Below are 21,106 nucleotides of genomic sequence, written 5' to 3'. Positions count from 1 at the left end.
ATCCATGGCAAAACATTCCACATTTGGACAGCTCTATTGAATCAAAAGATTTCCTTTAGTGGAATCAAATCCACCTCCCCAAAGCTTCCTCACTTTGGTCCTAGCTACTACATGAGCCTAGTCAACCTCTGAGTCTCTGTTCCTAGGAAATAACCAACCCTCAGGAAAAATGGCTCATGGGCTAAAAATCTAAGTTCTGGAAAAGCACAAGTGAAAGCCTATTATAGCAGGAAGGCTAGTAGGTAGGAAGTGGGTTGGACTTCTCTCCAGACCCTGAAAGGCAAGTCAGGTCACACATTCAGCATGTGAAACAATTGAAGGCAGCCCCTAAAAGTCCAACTGTACAGACATCAGAAAATGTGTGGAATCCCTATGGAATTGAAAGAAGAGCAGGAGCTGAATTCTTGCTTTGTAGGAGTTCATACTTCTAACAGGAAGATAAGCAGCAGTTGGAGAAACCTGAAGGCTTGGTCCAGATTTAGCAGGCCTTGAATGATGAGCACCACCAGTCTCCAAGGGAGGGACTGGTCCTATGGCCAAAGGCCTTGGTTTCTCCACGGAACTTTCTACTTAAGCCATTTTTAAAAAAAAAAAAAAAAAAAAGCCTCAAGTCTCTCCTGCTCAGGCCTGGCTCAACCCTCTTAATGAAGACTTAAGCCAGCTCCACATCCTTGGAAGGGATGTTGGCTCAGAAACACAGAAGGTGTCTGGGACAGTCCCCCATCATGTGGGAAGAGCAAGAAAAAATGTGGAAGAAAAAACCCTCTCCCTTCCACATGAGGGAAGCAACAATTCAAGACAACAGGTTAAGGAGGACAGATGAATGGGGGGGGGGGGAGCTCATCACCATGACAACAAGCATAACAATTCTGAAAGATGGAATTCTTTTTTGGTTTTTCTTTTCACCTATCATTCTTCTCAGTGCTGTCACTCTCTTCCCTCCCTCCTGGCAGAAGACAAGTTGTGACTTTTTCACTCCCACCAACAAGCTGCCTGGCTTTTGGGAGTACAGCTGCTATGGGATGGGAGGAGAGTGGGGTCCCCCAGAATGGTGCTCAGAAGACTCAGGTTCTAGCTTTTCTCTCTCCATGGTCATAGCTGGGAAGCTTGTAGCCTGCCCAGAAAACATGAACATAGCTGTTTGTACACAAGTCCATGAGGAAACACATCCTCTTGTATGGACACTGTGGGTCATAGGAGAAATCAGAGCTCTGGTCCTTAAATTGCTTTTTAACCCTGCCTCTAGATATCCCATTATATTCCCAGAGTGAGCCAAAGAGAGTCATTAAGGCAATTGAACAGAAGACCATGGCCTTCAGCCTCCTTTGAGAGAACTAAAGTTGGTTTTATCAAAAAGCTAATGGCACACATAAGGGAGATCATAAAACCGTGCCTAAATGTAAACTCCTCAACTATGTGAGCTAAGAAGGTAGCAACACCAGGTTTTCATTCCATACTCTATCAAATTATTCCTGATTAGATAGTTGCACTACATCTAAGTTTGCTTTCTAATATAGGTAGTGATAGGGCCCGGGTTCCCCCTTAATTCCAGAAGTCTCTCCCTCATCCTTGGTACTACAGAACTGTGTTGGCAAAAGAAGGGGATGAGTGGCACTGTCTGTCCTGCAAGAAGTGGAATTCCCCATGCCATCTGGCTACCTTCGTTGTGTGTATGGGAGGTATCCTTCAACATACATTGCCATCTCTGTAGGCCAGAGACCTCCTTCAGAAGTGAAGTCCTCCTTCAGGAGTCTCCACCTCCAGACATAGTCAAGTGCTCAGTCACTGGATGTTTCTCCTCCTGCAATTACATAGAACATGCCCCTTATCCCTACTTTCATATGAAGATCTGATCCTTCTTCCTTCCCAGGTGTAGACAGTAATGACACCCCACCCTCTATGGCCAAGAAGGTAGATTCCTTCTTATGCTTTCTTGAAGATAGTGACAAAAAAAAAAAAAAAATGCCTACTACTCCCTTATTCTTGAAGATAATCATCGACCAAGGTGAACTTGAAAAGACCATGAGGAAGAAAACACAAACAGTGTTGGTGACTAAGGAGGCAAGGTGCACTTCATCTATTGAAAGACTGATTAGCATGTGAAGTCAACAGGACTCCTTTCTTTCCTCCCAGCTTCTTGTACACCACCTTCCCCCAGGCCTGTTCCTCATCCACTCCCTCTGAGCATCACTGCCAACCACTCCTTTTTAAGGTGTGAACTGATGACACATTAACATGCCTCCCCATCATACCCCTAGCCTCATCTACACAGAAGAGTTTGTTTGGTTTTTACTCCCACACAAAAGAAAACTAACCATAAATCCTCCAAGGACTCTGAAGAATTGCTCCCCAGAAGCAGAATTACAGACCTCCTGAACAACAAACAGGGAGACATTTTGAGTGTTCTGAAAAACCACACCAAGTGGGAATTTAATTGTTCAGCCAACTCTTGAATCAAGCATTTTGCACATATCCCTTATCAGGCCATTATACCAGAGCAGGAGAAATTCTACCCCCTTGGAATAATCATTTCCACTGCTTCCAAAGCCAGAATATGTGTTGCCAAGTGTAACCCATATTCAAGAGCCATCTGCTTTAGCAATACAGGAAGCCACCAAAGGGGTGTGCTTTAGATAATCCTACAGCTCTGCTAGCCAGCACTGCTTCTGGGGAGGGAAAGGCATGCTGCTATTTGCCAGCTGCAGTCCCTAAGCTCAGCCCTGCTGAATCCTGTACAATGCACCAAGTAGAACTAGGGCAGAGCCCACTGACTTAGTCAGTAACAACCCCCTTTCCACATGTCCAGATCCTAATAGGCAGATGTCAAAGGAGTCCCTAGGGCAGGACAGTTCACCCTTTGTGTGGCTTGCCTCCATCCCCACCTGAAAAAGAATACATGCAGACATGTAAAAGCTATATCCTACCCAGCATTACCACCTAACCAACCATGGTGTATATCTGGGCCAACTGAGGCATGCATTTCATTTTAATTCAATGAGAAACGTGTTGTACCTGAGCAAATATAAACAAAGATGTTAGAGCCACCAAGATATCTAGGGATGAGTATTCTTCCAAGATTTAAAGACATTCATTTGCCTGTGTCAAGATTTTGACTGAGCAGTTTCCCCCTCTCTCTGAACTGTGACTCACAAACTGACCGCCAGTCAGTGGTCCCCTTTGGGGACCAGTTGGTCTGCCAGTTTTGAACCTGACTGGAGGAATAGTATCACCAGATTGATGGCCTTTCTCAGGCCCCACAAAGTGAGCTTTGTCCACCCACTACTGGACATGGGTACTTGTCCCCCTGCCCTGGGAATTAGGCACTCTGTTCCATGACTTTGCTTATCCAGAACCAGTGTAAGATCTTTTACTGCAACCAACAGAGATTTCTAAATTCAGCTACCTGAGTCTACCTACAGTATCTTTTAGCAAGCACCTCCAACAGAAAAATGACACCAATTAAGCATAATTATTAGGATTTAATAGAGCCATTTTTCTATCTCAGTGCCTTTTTACTATTCTAAGCACCACCACCACCACCACCACCCCCATTTTCTTGTTTCCCTAGATTGAGACTCAGATCAGTAAGTTAAAAGTACACACTGATTGGTCTTCATTATGTGTGCATTAACTCTCTTATTAAATTGAAATTAAATGCACATCTAGGGAAAAGTTCACTTTAAATGCCAACTGAGAAAAACACTCAGAGACATAATAAGCAAGGCCGATGTTTTGCACAACAGAGGGGTGGGGGACAGGAACTGAACTAGAAAGGAAGGTACACATTTTCTGAAAGAATAGGGTAAGCTCAAGGATGCAGATTTTGGTAGAAGCTGCCTGAATTTCTTGTGGTGCCTCTTGTCCCAGAACAGGCATTGAGGAGGGAAGGAAATGTAATTATAAATTAAATATTATCAGGGATGCTTTGAGATATTGTCTCACACACACACACACACACACACACACATACACACACACCTTTTTCCTAGGAATATTTACCACTCTATCAATGAATAAAAAACTCTCCGACTATATTGAATGTTAAAAAGGGTGATGGGGTTGAGTGTATGTGTGTAAAAATGCTGTTGCTTCGATGGTCTCTAGCCTTTTGGCTCACTTTACTCTTTCCCCTGCCCCCTTCCCTCCTCCTCTTCCTAGGACAAGACAAGTGCTCTGAGCCTCAGCAATGTGGCAGGCGTGTTCTACATCCTGATTGGAGGACTTGGACTAGCCATGCTGGTTGCCTTAATTGAGTTCTGCTACAAATCCCGTAGCGAATCCAAGCGGATGAAGGTGGTATCGTCTTCCCAGGCCTTTTTCCTACCCTGTTTTGTGATACAGCTGGGTTTCCTGGGAGCTCCTATACTAGAAAGGATGGGGAGTGACACAACATTGAAGTTAGCTCTGGGCAGGGGCCCAGAAATCTCCAATGAGGAAGGTGACAGGAAGGGAGACAGCTATGAGAAAGGAAGGAAGATAGGATGTGTCAGGGTAAACATAAGGCCTGGGAAACAACTATACCAGCAGAGATGGGGTGGTGATTTTAAAAGTTAGGAGTTTAAGTGCACAGTCAACTCAATGTGACATAAGAGTGGTTGCTACAAAAGTTGATCCTCTCTGAGTTTGCATTAACATAAGTATAGCTCTCAAATTAGGGGAGAGGGTGTCTTGCCATGCTTGGTGAGTTAGGTCTTTTCTTAACTACTGTGCTGTGAGATGGACTTTGGCAAGGAGGATCATGCACAGAAGAGAAGGAGATTAGCCAGATGACCCCAAACCACATCAAACATAGCTGAAGGCAAATAACTGAAGAAGAGAATTATGGAGAATACGAGAGCTGTCTATAAAAACATGAAGACTTTTCAGGTGGGAAAAAACAGACTAGTTCTGTGGGGTCCCAAAGTGTAAAACAATAACTAACTACTATAAGCTATGGGGAACAGAGGTAAACACAGTGAGATCTAGTTTGCTTTCAAAGCTACTGCAAAAGGGGATGGACTATCCCAATAAGTAGCAAGCATCCCATCACTGGAGGTATACAAGAAGAGGCTAAGTAACTCTTGGGGCAGATATAGATTCAAATACTCAAAGGGAGTTTAGATTAAATGACCTTCAAGACCCCTCACATTTCATTATTTACCTTCAATAAGAAAATATTTATTCAAGTGTTAATTATGTAGGCAACACTATGAGCAAGATATCATAATCAGACAGAGAGGATGGAGATGCAATCTGTGACCTTCAACAACAAAAAATTGCAGAGAAAAACTACTCAGTGATGCACCTTATGAATAGGAAGACCTATAAGAATAGAGAGGAGGCAGAAATTAGAGAAGGCTTCCAGGAAGAGGCAAAAATTAAAAGAAAGGACAAGTGGGATTCAGACCAATGAAAGCAGAGAGAAATGCAGTCATTCTGAGCAATGTACCCTACACTGTTACCTTGGCTTGATTAGACTAAGAAGATTCATTGGTAGGATTTACTCTCCTAGAATGTACCCTAAGAAGCCCATATAAGCTCAGTACACCCACTGTTGAATCATGACCATAGCCTCATGCCTAGCCACTCCTTGCCTTGGGCCAATAGCCCTACACATATCTCCAGGGTCGCTCTTGGAGAAGACATTGCTGGACATTTTTGTTTCCCCCTGTTTGGAAACTCTGTATTCAGTTCTGTACACAGAGAGTAGGAGTTGGAGGAGGAGGGCCTTCTGTCCTGGCATTCAGACCTTCTGTCCTGGCAGTCAGCATTTCTACATCATGGCTCCAGCCTACTTTCCCCTCCCAAGCAATCTGCTCTCCTTACATACTCCATACTCTAGCCATCCACCTCATGCTTCCCACCCATGTGCCTTAATGCAGGCTAATCTCCCTCCTCATATTCTGCCTTTAGGGCCCATTTAAAAGGTAATATAAATATAGCCAAGATACAATAACAAGAACAATTAAGGGATAGTAGTATGATGGTATTTATCCAGGGGACCTACAAACACCTCATTGCTACTCTTAACCAGCTCACGCATTACCAGGTCTTCTTAGAAAGGACAAAGCAGAGCAAAAGCATGGGCCTCAGAATCTAAGTCCAGGGTAGACCTCCAAAGAGCTTGATAAGCACAACAAGGTCTCCTAGAACCTAAACAAATATTTCTTTGCCTATTCCACTCAAACATAAAACCAAAAATTCTCCAAAGTGAGGAAAGGCCACTCTGGAGGCAAAGAGGGGTACAGAAAAAAAGCTAGGTGAACTGCAACTTTTACAGCACCCCCAAAATCTCCCATGCGGACCATGACCCAAACCAGGGTCCCAGGTTTGGCCTGCTACACATCGCAGGAGCTCCTTCTCACTGGTCCCCTAGAGCGTGATGCAGTGTGGTGGCCTAAAGCACAGGTTCTAGAGACTGTGTCTGAGCATAAATCCTGCCTGCTGTATTTGTTAACTGTGTTATCTGGGTCAAGTTCCAGTAGCTCTCTGATCCTCATTTTCTGTAGAATGGGGCTAGGTAGTACATACCTCATAAAATTGTTCTGAGCATTATGTGAAAAATGGATATAAAGGGATTGTCAAAATGCCTGGGTCATAATAAGCTCTCAATAAATAACAATACTAACACTGAAAAGTACAATTTATAATAATAATTATTTTTCCCATTAGTGATCAGCTACAATCTTTTTTAAGACTTTCCTTTTATTGCCCCTACTTATGTGTCCCAGGTTTTTTGAGCAATATAGATTGTTATTTCTTTAAGGTAAGAAGCTGTGTCTAATTTCTCTACAGACAGCCCACACACATAGGATAGGTATTAGTAAAATTAATGTAGAATTGTACTCAGAAGAGAAAATCTCTTGAAGGATGAGGTGATGCATGGGGGAGAGCTGCTATTTGGGTAACCAAATACAACCATTAAAACCACCCAGACTGGAAGCACAAACATCATCATCCAACGTGGTTCTGGTTCCATCTATTTGTGTTCATAAAATCAGATGAGACCAGACATCCACCAAGCAGGAACTTCCTGGACTTCTGGCCCTTCCCATAGGATTACCATGTCCCACTAATCATAGTCAGTGCCAGGTCATGGTACCAGGGTAGCTAAAGACTGGTATCCTCTTAAACTAGACAGTTGACTTTCACCACTGAAGTCACAAAATTCAGGTTAAGACAAGAATCCTAGAGGAGGCCACTAAGTCATGCCATAACTTGTTGGGGACATTCTCACCCTTCCCTTTACAAAGATGTCAAATTTCTCAGAAGCCAAAATCAGGATTCCTTAGACTCATTCATCAGGATCTTTCACCACAATCTTTTATAATTAATTCCATTCTTTGGCACAACTTCTGCTCAACTCACCAAGGTTCCTAATAGACTTTTTATTCTTCCAACTGTAGAGAAGATACTTCTACTGTCTTTCTTAATCAACCCAGACCTTCAGTTTTGAAGTTCCACCAACTTCTCTCTTATCCAAAGGAGAAAAGTAGAACACAATCCACCTGCCTCTCATATGACTTCACATAAAGTTTTCTTTGTTATTCTGCAATTAGCCTTCCCCGGAGGCAGTTAGCTCTTTACAGACATGTTGACAGTGTCACAAGCCTTTGGTGAGAAACTTCCTTTCTGTTATTTTCCTTGATCACTGTGTTTGGCCAACTTTTAAGGTCTTGAGCCACTAAACATAATTGAGGGCCAACACCTAGTTTCTCAACCATAGTCAAAGAGTCTTTCTCCACTGTGCATAGAAGAGAGAAGAAGGAAAGAAAATGGGTAGAAAAGGGGAAGAAGAAAGAAAAGAAGGGAAGAAGACATTCTTTTAGTAACTTCCGTGTTCAAAGTACTTTATATACATTTTCATTAACCCTGTAACGTGTTGTGCTTACAGACCTGTGGATGAAGAAATAGGGATTCAAAGAAGCTTAAGTAGCTTGTCATAGTAAGGTCACACAAGCTAGGAGCTAGAAAAACAGGAATTAGACTTCCAACTCAGGAACAGACCATTCTGAGCACCTACCATGTGTGTGCTCAAGTGGCAGCCACAGTGCATAGACAAAAAAGATGCATCCCTATTCTTAGGTTTTCCTGAGGTAGTTGTTGAGGCCGTCCATGATTGGTAATCTTTTGCTTGTGTGCTGTCAAGCCCCTTTCCCTTTTGACATGTCACAATGACAAGACATACACTAGGTGTCACAAGGACAGTGGGAAGTCATCCTGGAGGCATTCCTTCTACAAAGACATACTGAGCCCCACTATATGCTAGGCATTGCTCAGCACTGGGGACATAGTCAGGAACAAAACAGACATAACTTCTGAGGAAGCTGCAAGTGTGATGGGAAGACAGAAAATAAACAAATATTTACCTGTTCAGTGAGTATATGAAGAAAAGTGTTGGTACTGTCAAGTCCTGATGAGAGAATGAGGGCTGGGACAGGTCAGAGAGGCTCCCTTGAGACACTGATATCTAGCAGACTTGAAATATGGAAGGAATTAACCAGGGGAAAAGCACTGCTTACAAAGGATACACATGTGTGAGACCCAAAGATTGGAACTTTTACCCAGAAATAGGAAGAAGTTCTGGGTGACCAGGGCACAAGAAGACTTCAAGAAGAAGATAACACACGAGGTCGGGGACTCAGAGAGGGTCTTCAGACAACCACACCATTTGACTAAGATTTAAATGGTCATATATTAGCAAAGATACATAACCTAAGACACGTTCCAGATTGAAGTCTTAGATCCTCTGCCCCTTTCCCTTGCCTGTGGGAACAGACCAGAACTGAGTCCTTCACTGACATTAAAGACAACAAGGGAATGTATTATTGCCCATCTTGCTCCCTATGGAAAACAATTGTATGTGGCGATGCTGTGTTTAAGTCACAGCATTTGAGGCTTTATATGTTTCCCTGGAATTATTGAGCAGCTGAGAGACTTGGTAACACAGGAGTGCATCCTCCACAGCAGGCAGTCCTTCTGGCTCTTAGCACACATGCTAGTAGGAGGTCATCACTGAGATTTGAGCTTTTATTAGGATGTTCTAGGATGTGCAGGGTCCAGAAAGACTTTTCTTAGAAAAGCAAGTGGCTGGGGAGTTAGGATGTAAACACTGTTAGAGAAGTGGGTCTCTGATGAGGCAACATGGGGGGCTTGAGGTTGGACTTTTAACTCACCTTTTCTCCCTGGGTGTCAGGGAGATACCCTGTAAGGATGAAGTTTAAGAATGGCTGGTATGTCAAGGATGGACAAGAGAGAACTGCATTTCCCAGAGGCAAGGGGAAGAATGACATCAGCTTATGACAGCCTAGCTACAAGGGATACAGTTAGAAGGTCATCCACTTTGAAATTAGGTGACAAATAACTGCAACCTTAAGTCAGGCAGTCCTAAGTCCTCAGTTTCTTTATACAATGAAGGATATAAACTACATCTGTGTATTTCAACCTTGCTTGTACATCAGAATCACCTGAGGAGTTTTTAAATCACCCCCCCCCCCAGATGTCCACCCCATGCATCACACCTAGTAAGTCAACATCTTTGAGAGTATGTGTCAGGCATCAGTGCTTTCCCTTGAAAACTCCCCAGATAACTCCAATGTGCAGTCAAATTTGAGAACTAATGATCTAGTCATTTTTAGCATTGCTTTCCACTCCAAAGTTCTGACTCCATTCATCTGTTCTCCTGATAAATGTCTTGGAAAGGAAGCCAGTATGCAGGTAGCACTCACTATCAATAGGATTATGGAGTTATTGACCTTGAGGAAGCCCTCAACTTCCATGAAAACCACTTCTGACTGGTGTCAGAAGTTTTTAGCTACATGCCTGGCTAAGTTATCTCAGGCTTTGGTAGGCACCAATATTGACTGTGCCACCAATCTTCTCCTTTAAGATAAATTTATCAAGTACCACCAACTTCAATGGAATATGATGGGAATATGTGAGACTTTTTGACAAAGCCCAGGATGATCTGTGTGAACTTTAAACTTTATTTTTTAATTAAAGGGATATGGTAGAGAAAAATTATAGAAGATAAACATTTCAAGCTAATCCACAGAATGTTCCATCATTCCCACACACATAAATAAGCATAAGTGAAAATAGTAACCATTAATTCCTTGGGTTTTCTTTTCATATTTCACCCATAGAGCATCACAGTAGTATTTATTTTGCCTTCACTTAGAAGAATGCAATTCAGGTCACACTTCCTCTTGAGTGGAGGACAATCAAGGCAGAATATAAATAAATCAAGTCCAGAGGTTTGAGGAGGAGGCAAAACCAGTGTGAGTAAAAGATCCTTTGGGTCAAATCTGTCTTAATCAGGGATTTTAAAAAGAAAGAACTCTTGAAAAACACCATCAGAGTTGCCAGTAATAATACTTCCAGCATAGTATAGTAGAAAGAATAAAAATTAGGTCAAACTGCTGTTTATATCTATCTGCCCACCAGAGAGTGACTGACTTCTTTGATCACTACCGTCATGGCAATATGCAGAGAAGAAAGCTCATAAACTTGTTGAGAAGGGTTATTGGTGGTTGGGGTTTTTTAAGACAAATTTAAGGTTACCTATTAAGCATCTAACTACATGCTGGGTACTATGGGAGATAGCTATAGACTGGGGGAAAAATGAACCTTGCCCTCCTCCAAACAGCTCTCTTAAAAAAGACATAACCCACATACCTGAAGCAGAACCATTACAAAAGCATAATGTGGGAGTATTAGGCTGAGGAGGGCAAATACTTGGTGGTATAGTCTAGAATGGCTTAAAGAAGGAAGTGAGAACAGAATTGAAGGATGAGTACAATTGGTCTCAGACACCTCTCAAGTCATAGACAATTCTCCTATATAGGATTCCCGAGAAACCAACCCCCACCTCAAAAATTCTGTGAGTATCTCTTAATAGGAATTTAAAAGTGATAAGAAGAGAGAAGGGTTTGGTTTTCATGTCATGAAGCCTCTTCTTCCAAAAGAACTCAGAACAGAACCCTCCCTCTTATCTACAAAGATATGATTCTAATTCCTGGTTGTGATCTTGAACATTCTACCTCACTCATCTGATCCTAGGGTGATCATTGGAGCCCTTTTCATATCTAGAAGTCCAATATTTTGGAAATCACAAGCTTAGTAGCAATGAGCTGATGTGTCAGTCTAGAAGTCAGGTTATATGTGGGAAGCAGATCTGCAGATGACCTGCAGATAATGATCTTTGGAATGCATTCTCATTTTCTTCAGCACATGCTTCTTTCCAATTACATTTTTACTATTACTCAAACAATTCCTATATTCCCATAACACATCCTACTAGAGGTAGAATTTTTCCTAAAGCAAATCAGAGGTAGTTTTAAATTTTAACTTAACAGTAATACACTCCTTTTTTTAACATTTCAAATAATTTTTCATGCAGCAGCACTATTCTTGCTAATAAAAATTCTCAGGTGCATGGATAATCACATTTTACAAACATGGAGATTTGAAAGGTCTAGAGAGGTAAGGAGATATGCACAGGTCATACAACTAGTTGATGTCAGAACCAAAACTAAAATCCCAAGTTTCCCAAACCCCTTTCCAGAGCTTTTCCACTTGATCATGTTGCTACATTTATTATCACTAATACTGTCATGGAGATATTCCATCTTTAGAAATCACAGAATATAAGAGCTAAAAAGGATCTTGGTGATCATCCAGTCCAACACACCTCATTACACACAGAGAACAAGAGGTCCAGAGAGGAGATCAGATTTGTCCAAAGTCACAGAGCTGTTTTGTGAGTTCATGGGAAGCCAAGATAAGGAAAGGAGTTGGATAGGGAGGAGAGGTGGGGTGAGATTTTTAAGTCCATCTTTGACTCTTTCTCCTTGCCAGTCACTGACAAGGACCTGGGGAAGAACCCCCGGTCCTCCTGAAAAGGGTTTCTGTTTGATCCCACAGCAATCCATCAATGAAGCCATACGGACATCAACGCTCCCGCGAAACAGTGGGGCAGGAACCAGCGGTGGCGGTAGTGGAGAAAACGGCCGGGTGGTCAGCCACGACTTCCCCAAGTCCATGCAGTCGATTCCCTGCATGAGCCACAGTTCAGGGATGCCCTTGGGAGCCACGGGATTGTAACTGGAGCAGATGGAGACCCCTTGGGGAGCAAGCTCAAGCTCCCCCAATTCCATCCCAAGCTCTTCAGTGCCAAAAACAGTAAAATTGAAGCAACCGCCACCAACCACCATGACCACAAGGAGGATGAATCACCAGATTTTCCTGAAGAATTGAAAAATCATTTTGCCGCCCCTTTTCCTTTTTTGATGTTCTTTCACCCTTTTCCATTTGCTAAGTGAGGATAATAACACTGCACCGCAATAAGGGGAGAGTAACGCTGTCTAATAGAGCCTGTGTTTCTGAAAATGGAGTCACAGGAACATTAATGAGGAAACTGTACTGTTTTCTTTTAATTCGGTTGTTAATGTGTCTTAGTGTGTGCGAGATTTTTTTTCTTACTAATATCCATGGTTTGAAGGTTCTGTTAGGCCCCTTACTGCTCCTGGCTTCTTATTCCCAACTCCCTACCCATGTCTCTTCAGTTTTCAGATTGGAGATTAAAGATTTGTTCCACCTTACATGCAAGCAAAAGGAAAAAAGCAACTAATTCGCCGTGGGAGGTGTCTAAGTTACCCTCCATTTCTCGACCCCAAGCCATGGATGAGGATGGACGTTGTTGGAGAAGTGGACTGCCTCCCCCAGGAAGGGCACCTCCTAGATACTGATGTAGCTGAGAACATGTGCAAAAATAATTCAGACCAAGGGTGGTGGAGAGGACAAAGGCAGGTATGCAGTCAGAGGAGGACTCACAAAGTTTTTGCTGGAGGCTCAGAGAGAGCTTCCTTTAATGTGTAACAGCCATCCCATAGGCCTTAGGTGGAATGATGTTTCCTCACAGAGTCAACCTCAGCACTGAGCAGTATGTCTTTCTGCTATGCTCAAGCCCAAAGGCACTCTGGTGGCTGAATTGGCCTCCTGAACCAAGAACAACCTTGGGAATAACTGACAGCCAGGGAGATATTGCCCATGATTCCCACTTTTCATTTGCTTGACACCTGAGCAGGAACCCCACTGTGGAGTAGACTCTCTTTGGAGCCTCTGATATGGGGGAAAATGCTATGCAAACTTAACGCAAAAGAAAAGGATGGAAGAGTTTTGGAAGAAGAAGCATCATTAAAGCCCACAAGCAACAGAACCTTCCATGGTGTGCGCTGTCCTAGGATTAAGAGACCAAGTCAGTTTAGAGTTTTGCTGACCTGGAGAACTTGGATTTTTGTGTCCATATAAAAATGTTGTTTTAGCATGTGGCCACTTTAGAAAGTAAAATACCCAAGGCTGAATTACTTTAAGGAAAACCAGGAGATGAATTAAGTTGATAATGACATTGGCGGACCTTAAGATCACTGACCCCAACTTCTAACCCAAGAAGGCTGACCTTACCCCCGGCTAAGACAGGATGGGGACATATTCCAATGACCAGACTCAATATGCCCATGACTGTGACTATAAAGCTGAACGGAAGCAAGTTTGGAGAAGTGACAGGGTTCATGGAGAGAGGCCCAGGTTGACTGCAACTTCAGTTGGAAGGGGGTTCCTGGCACATAGCTTTCTTGGAGATCCCAACTCTCATTCTTGGTGCAATTGGCTTCCAGCTGTCCAGCAGCCACTCTCCTAGGTGCATGATTCAGTACGTGCCATGTGTCTTTAGCTTTTATTGATAACCATGTTCTGGCTTGTTTCCTTACCCCCTACTTCTATCCAGTCTTCTCTGCTAGGGGTTATCATTAGCAACTGACAAACTAAAGGTTTGGGAGCCTACCAACAAGTAGGTGCAGCATGGTTGGCTTCATCTGTGGATTCTCTCAGTGGACACCCACCATCTCTATGTCTCCCCCCATTCTCCTAGTATCAGCCATAGCAAAGAACCATCCCCAATCAAACTCTATGCCTTTTCAACTCAAGTGTTGTTCAGTCTTTCACATGTCAAATGTGGGCATGGTACGTGAAGCAGGACCCTCAAGATGGATTTTTACTTTTCACTTCTGCCAGCTGATGTCCTCTCCATCCCCTGCCCTCCCACCAGATTTTTTTCAGCCCTTAGCCTACCACTGCAGAATATGATATGACCCACCATTAGGGAGTGCATTTCAGAGGAGTTAGAAATACCCCTCTTACTATCAATATGCTTCAAAGACCTTTTCCTTTAGTAAGATGCCTCTCCAGCCACCAAGCTCAGCAGTAACATGCTCTGATAGGAAGAGACCATCTAAGCTAATAGTGAGGGTCTATGCTGTGTGGGGGTCCAAGACTCCACAGAAGATGCTTTATATCAATGGAGGGGTGACGGGGAAAAACAAAAGCAAGAAAAAAGTTAACTTGTATTATGTATTTTTACTACACTTTTCTTAAAAATAGAGTAATGGGAAAACTCTGAAAGAGATTGACATTTTTCTCAACAGGAATCCATACTTAACAGTTCTTGCTTTCATTAAATTTTGCTCTTTGGTACCTGGTCCTTTTATTTAACATCTATATTTGTTTTAATTCTCTTGACAGATGTGTGAAAGGATTTTTGCTTGATCAAACACTAAATATTTTTTGTTTCCTGTTTTTCTTTCAAGTAGCCAGGTATTTTTTCTTTTGGTATTTGCATAAAATGAAAATATCACCAAGAATTAAATCACTGTGGATCCATTATCTACTTTTCATATTTGTCCATTCCATTTTTGTGCCATTTCTGAAGCCAGAGCTCTAGAGGTTATGTTATTTCCTTATTGCTGAACATGTTTAATGATAACCACCATTCCTGACTCACAAATAGCTCTCAAACAAGTCATTTCAGCTAAACTAGCTCACTGTGAGTTATTCATTCAACCAGGATAACCAAAACAAAAAACGAAACAAAACAAAAAACCCAAATGATATTTGTTTTCAATGGGTCACGTTTCCAACTGCATAGGGAGCAGGGCTTGGCATACGGTGGTCACAGTACCTCTAGAGAACTGGATGGCCCACAAGGTATATCTTCCAGACACCCCCAAACTGGAGTCTAGTATATCTGTGGTGTGCAGAGTCACTACCAAAACCAATTTAGACCATGCTTAAACATAGATCATCCTGGTCTCACACAACACGATCCTTTCATTCTTTCCTGAAAGCCTTTCTTTCACTCCAGCAAGATGGGCTTTCTACAAAGGATCTGACATTTATTGACATTTAGATACTGATGATTAAGAATAGCTTCAAACGTTTTCCTTCCCAAGGAATTTGCCATATTAACAGGGGTCAGAGATCTAAAATAAATTAACAAAGTTCTAATTGTGGTATTTCAGGTGATAACCACCATCTCTATGGTAAATGGTTGAGGGAAGGCAAAGAAGCCAGTGGACTTGTGTGAAGCTCCAGTCATTATTTCGACACCTGCATTCACCTCTAGCACGAAGGGTGCCTCTGAATGGGGAGACACTGATAGGTGGAGAAAATTCATCTCTGTCACCTTTCTTTCAAATAGCTGGGATAATGTTCATAATGGCTATAAGAGCACGTGTCACCATGTATTGAGTGCATGCTATGTTCAGCACACTTCATACCTTCTATATCACAACAATGGCCCTCTCAGGTAGGGCCTCCTGAAAGAGGAACTCAGACTTTAAAAGATGACATAACTTGCTCACACTCCTATAAGTGACATAACCAGGATTTGAACTGGGTCTTCCTGAATCCAAAACCTTTACATTATCCATCTCACTGTTAACCAGGTCATGATGCATGATGGCCAAGAAAACAACAGGCAAGCAGTTCTCTACCTTTCTTTAATGCCAAAATAACTTTTACAAAAGGAATGCTTTAAAGCTATACCTGCTGCACCTTTGGGAAAGCCAACCTATCTTTCTGAGTTATAAGTTACTAATCCAGACAGGACTGCAAAAGCGAGAAGAGGAGAAAGAGTTACTTTCAGTCCCTTTAAAATAGATCCAGGCAGGGAGCAGCAAGCACATTGGAAAGGGAACTGAAAAACAGGTCCCCTGCAAGAGTTGATTCAGCCTGGAAGGATCTTTAGGGCTGTCTTGGGGAAATGGAGCTAGCTTTTTGTGTAACCAAGACCAGGATCCATTCTGGGGGTTACAGGGCAATGGACTTAGGCTCAGCTATATAAAGGAGTTCCTAATCATCAGAGTATCCTCAGAGTGTATTGGATTGCCCCTGGAATCAAGGAGATGCCACAGGTGTGAAAGTTGACATGCATATCCACTAATTTTCCTTACTTTATCTTGCATCTTGCATCATTTATAGCCCTAGTCAGGTTTTTGGTCAATAACACCCTAATATACACTAAGAGTCAGCCATGCTCTACAGAAATGAGCATGAATATCTTTCACTGAAATCTCAAAACTCAACTTTAATTAAGAAACAAAATGGCAAGTTCTTTCCTTACCAAATGCTAATGTTCTTTCAAGGAAATAATGTGTAGGCAATACATCCCATCCCACTTTACAGCTAAGAAAACTGAGTTTTTTCTTAAGAAGCTTTTTTTTTTTTTTTTAACCAAATATAATGACATTTTCCCCATGGGACTATGGAGACTTGACTGCATCAGATAGTCTGTGTTCTGGTGTTAGTCTGGCCACTGACAAACTTATTTCAATGCTTTGTAATTTTCAAAAAAAGTTTTCATGTCTTGAAATTTCCAGATCATATCATGAGTAGAGAAGCAAATTGCTATAGTGGAAAGGCCTAGATTAGGATTCACAATACTTGGCTTCTCTTCCTTCTTCCCTTACAATCTTGGACAAGAATATTAACTCCTCTGAGCCTTATTTTTCTCATCAACTATATAGGATATCTGGTGTCAAAATAAGCAGTGATACTGGACACTAACTGAACATTGGAATCACCTATTGAACCTTAAACAAAATCACCAGTACCCAAGATACATCACCAAATATAGTTTATCTGAGCTCAGTCATATTTGTTGGTATATTGATATTGTTTGGTTTTCTTTTGAACTCTTAAGTGATTATAATATGCAGCCAGGATTGAGAACAACAATAATTGTGTCAGCCTGGGGGTCAGAGAAAATGCTCATAAAAACTTATCTGAAAATTACAAAACTATATTTTGTCAGTGGCCAGACTAACACCATAACCCAAGTTACCAGATGGAGTCAAATCTCCCTGGTCCCAAGAGAAAATATCATTATATTCATCTGATAAAAGAGGAAGAAAAGATACTGTTCCCAAGGACATGGGGTCTAAACACTCCTTTAACCCTTAGACATGTCTGTAATAAAATAACAATCTCCTGGGAGAAGAAAGAGACACAGGACATTAGAGATAAGATATAATTATCAAAGATATCTCTTCAGGAAAGGACATGGGGGTGGGGGGGTGGGGGAATAACTTTGTCAAATGAATCAGCTTTCAACACAGCCAGTTATTTTCCAAAGGGAAAACTACTTGGCTGTTTCCATTACAAACTAAATCCCACCACTTGCATTTTTAACACAGTCCACTGGAAACAAGTTCCTACTGACCTACTCTTCCACGGGCACTCTGAGTCCTACTAGGACAAGCCTAACTTCTCCTCCATACTGCACTTGCCATTTTCATAGCCCTACAAGGTAGGAGGGAACCATCATTTGCTCAGCACTAACTGCATACCAGGTAAGAAGCTAAGACAAGTATCTGATTTAGTCCTCAAAACAATCCTGCAAGGTGGGAATTTATCACCTCCACTTTGCAGAAGAGAAAATGGAAACTCAGATTCAGAACCCAAGGTCATGCAGCCAATCAATGACTTGATCTAGCTTCAAATTCCGGTCTATCTCTCTAAAGCCACCACCTTTTCACTTTACTTGACTGGCTCCTAAGATTTCACCACACTAATGAAAAGCACTGGAGTGAGACTGAAAAAAATATGAAGCAGATTGACTACATTACTGCCAATTTGTGGTGTGACCTTGGGCAACACATTTCCTACTCTGGGCCTCAGTGACCTCATTTGTGAAATGAGAGAAGTGGGATTCATCTAATTGGTCTCTAAGATCCCTCTTAGTTGTAGCCTTATGTCAATGATTCTCAACCAGAGCAGATTTTGTGCCTCCCAGGACAGTTGTCAATGTTCAGAGATAGTTTTTGTTGCCACAACTATGGGTAAAGGTGCTAACGGCATTTAGTGGGTAAAAGCCCAGGGATGCTGATAAATTCCTACAACACACAGTGCAACCTCCCACAACAAAGAATTATCCCACCCAAAATGTCAATAGTGCTGAGGTTGAGAAACCCTGTCTTATAGAATTACAGAATTGCAATACCAAGTTGAGTATGGGTGATGGCAGAATAAGGCTGGATAGTAAAAGGGCAAGGATCCTAAATCAGGTGAGCCATCAGGGAAGATGAACAGTTACAGGGTTTTGTCAAGGAAGAAACCAGGGTTAGGGAAGTAAGCTAAAGTCAGAAGAGTTTGTCCCACAGCATATATCTATGCAGCCCAGAGAAGCCAAGGCTGGGGGTTCAATCAAGCAGCAGGAGACAACAGCTGTGGCTCAAAAGGTAGCAGGGGCTCTGCCTGCAGAAGAGCTTATGCTCTACCCGGTCTCTTTTTGCAGGTGGTTCTGCAGCTAGAATCAGTTGAGAGACCTCCAAGTGAGCCCTACTCCACCCAAAAAAAAACTGGATAAGCTTCATTTCTAATCCCAGAATATGTACTCTTTCTTCTAACAAACATAGGTAATAAGCACCCATGTCCATGGTAATAGATGCCATGGGGAATAAGGAGACAAATGATAGTCCTGTGTCTTTGAATGTCAATAGGAAGAAAAAATAAAGCTCAGAAACACCATTCAGTATAACACAAGGTTAAAAGTAGATGGAAAAAGTTGAAATGCCTCGATCCAGTCTTCCACATGCTGCTCACCACCTTGTGTCCAGCCTTTAAAAAGGGAACTCTGAATAGATAATATTCATTTTCTCCTTGATCACTATTTTCCCGCCAGCCAGTTTCTGTCCTGTTTCTCAAACATGCCATGCTTAACTCCATCTCAAGGCTTTTGCACCTGTTGGTTCCTCAGCTTGAAACCTCATCACTTAGATCCTTGCAAAGCTAGTTCCTCACCTATGTCTTAGCTAAAAATGTTGTCTCCCCCAGACTGCATAGGTAGTTCGCCCTATGCAGACTATTTCTGATGTCGTTCAGTCTCACGTTACTCATCACCACTCAATATCCTGTTTACTTGCTTATTGTCTGCCTCTTCCCAACTAAAATATGTACTCACAAGACCAGGGATCCTATTGCCACAGCACAATGCCAAGTACATAATAGATCCTCAATCAATATTTGTTGAAAGACCTGATGAGAGAGGTAGAACTGAAATGCCTTTTAGTGTCCAAAGGAGGCACTAAAGGAGTAGGGAAGGAGGTGATGACATTTTTCTGTTGCCTTTGTAGGCACTACAAAAACAACAAAAACAGTCAGAAACAGAAAAGGTATTCAAAGAAGGAGGTGCAGAATGAGCCAGAGCATCAGGGCAGGAAGAGTCAGGGTTTGTTTGGGAAAAGGGCAAGCACTCAATGCAGCTTGTGCCACATGGCCAGGCAAGCAAAGACAGAGAAGGCCAAACAGGGCAGGGGAGCTCTTATTTAATTCATCATGAAATAGGGAGTTGAAATTTTGGGGGGTTAGGAAGAAATCCATTCTGGTATCAGATGCTGAGTTTAGCAAGAACCATGTATTTTGGGCACCTCCTCTGTGCCAGGCACTGTGCTAAGTGCTTTCTACCACTCCTTTCATATAATCGCCACGGCAGTTAGCCTGTGAGGCTGAATTACCATCCCAATTTCATTACTGAGCAAACCAAGGCTCAGAGGTAGAAGTGGAACTTCAGACACCTAGATTTAGTGTAATTCCTACAACACAGGAATTCTTGTTACAGATTATAGGAAGCCATCTGTCCACATGACAATTAAAAAAAAAAAAAAAAGCCCCAGAAGGGAACAGACCTGCCATCTGTAGATGGCACTTGCCTGAACAGGGAAAAAGCCAATGATTTCCAGGGCACTCATGGGTGTTGTACCACCAAAGACATTGTGTTGCAAGGGATTCTGGACCCAGTCTATAGCCAATACAAGAAACCAAAATGGGTTTATAAATCAGGTCAGGAGCACAAAATGAGGAAGGACGGGTGCTTTGCAACATATTCACCATTCCAGCTGTAGTAAAACATTTTCATCAATTCCTGAAGGAGTGGGGGTTTTTTTGGCCCATGGAAAATGTTGATAATAGCATTTTATATGTATCACGTGGCAGGGGGTCCTTGGATCTAAGGATTCCAAATATGTGTGTGTCTACATTTGGACTATTGCCACAGTAAGGCCACTACTACCAACAAAAAAAATAGCACACAAAATCAGTCCCTAAACACCATGTTACAGGAACTATGTGGTACAATCATTAATGGTGATCAGCATTACCACTACCATTTGTTGGACATCTGCCCTGTGCTGGGCATTTTACATACATTGTCTGATTTCGTGCCCACATATCCTTAGGGAGAGATAGTTGCATTTCCTATGGATAAATGTTTTACCTAAATGGAAGAGACTCAGAAAAGTTCAAATGGGGCCTTAGAAATCATCTAATCATTTTTTATCCAAATATATTCCATAAATAAGTGATCTTGAGGCCCTAGAAAATTATTGACTTGCCCAGAGTGGTGTAAGTTCCTAGTTAAACCAAGACTAGCTAGGAGCTAGCCCTCCTGCCTCCAAGTCCTGGGTACTCGGCATGTAGCAAGAGATCTTCTTATACACATACAACCCTAAAGCTCAATGTCTGGCTTTTCATCTAGCTCTGTAGAACTAGTTAAGTGTACCTGGATAAACTGGACCATGATCTGGTTTTCTTTGGATTGAGGAAAATTGTTGAAAATTATTATGAAGACTAGTCTCAGATTTAAAGTAGTAAATGCCTGGATGATGGGACTTCAGAATAGTGATACAATTGTCCCCCAACCAAAAACATTTCTTTGACGTTTACTGTGTCCCCAAATTTCTTATCTGGGACAAACCCTTTTATTCCACAAACTTAAGCTTCTTTAGAAATGTTC

At 42.1% G+C, this 21,106-nt stretch overlaps 1 protein-coding gene across 3 annotated transcripts in view; it reads left to right on the top strand.

Annotated features, from left to right (window-relative positions):
- The window catches only part of GRIA1 (glutamate ionotropic receptor AMPA type subunit 1), a 297,691-nt gene extending 282,991 nt beyond the window's left edge, over positions 1–14,700 (top strand). For all 3 annotated transcript variants that reach the window (XM_077768974.1, XM_077768972.1, XM_077768973.1), the window contains 2 exons: positions 4,159–4,293; positions 11,884–14,700. In XM_077768974.1, the coding sequence (XP_077625100.1) occupies positions 4,159–4,293; positions 11,884–12,084 (336 nt within the window). In that variant the 3' untranslated portion in view covers positions 12,085–14,700. The remainder of the gene's footprint in view (positions 1–4,158; positions 4,294–11,883) is intronic.
- The last annotated feature ends 6,406 nt before the right edge of the window (positions 14,701–21,106 follow it).

This window comes from Crocuta crocuta, unplaced genomic scaffold, assembly GCF_008692635.1.
Source record: "Crocuta crocuta isolate KB4526 unplaced genomic scaffold, BGI_CrCroc_1.0 scaffold340, whole genome shotgun sequence".
NCBI classification, from domain to species: domain Eukaryota; kingdom Metazoa; phylum Chordata; class Mammalia; order Carnivora; family Hyaenidae; genus Crocuta; species Crocuta crocuta.
Note: the sequence above shows the minus strand (reverse complement) of the source record. Positions and strands in the feature narration are given on the sequence as shown.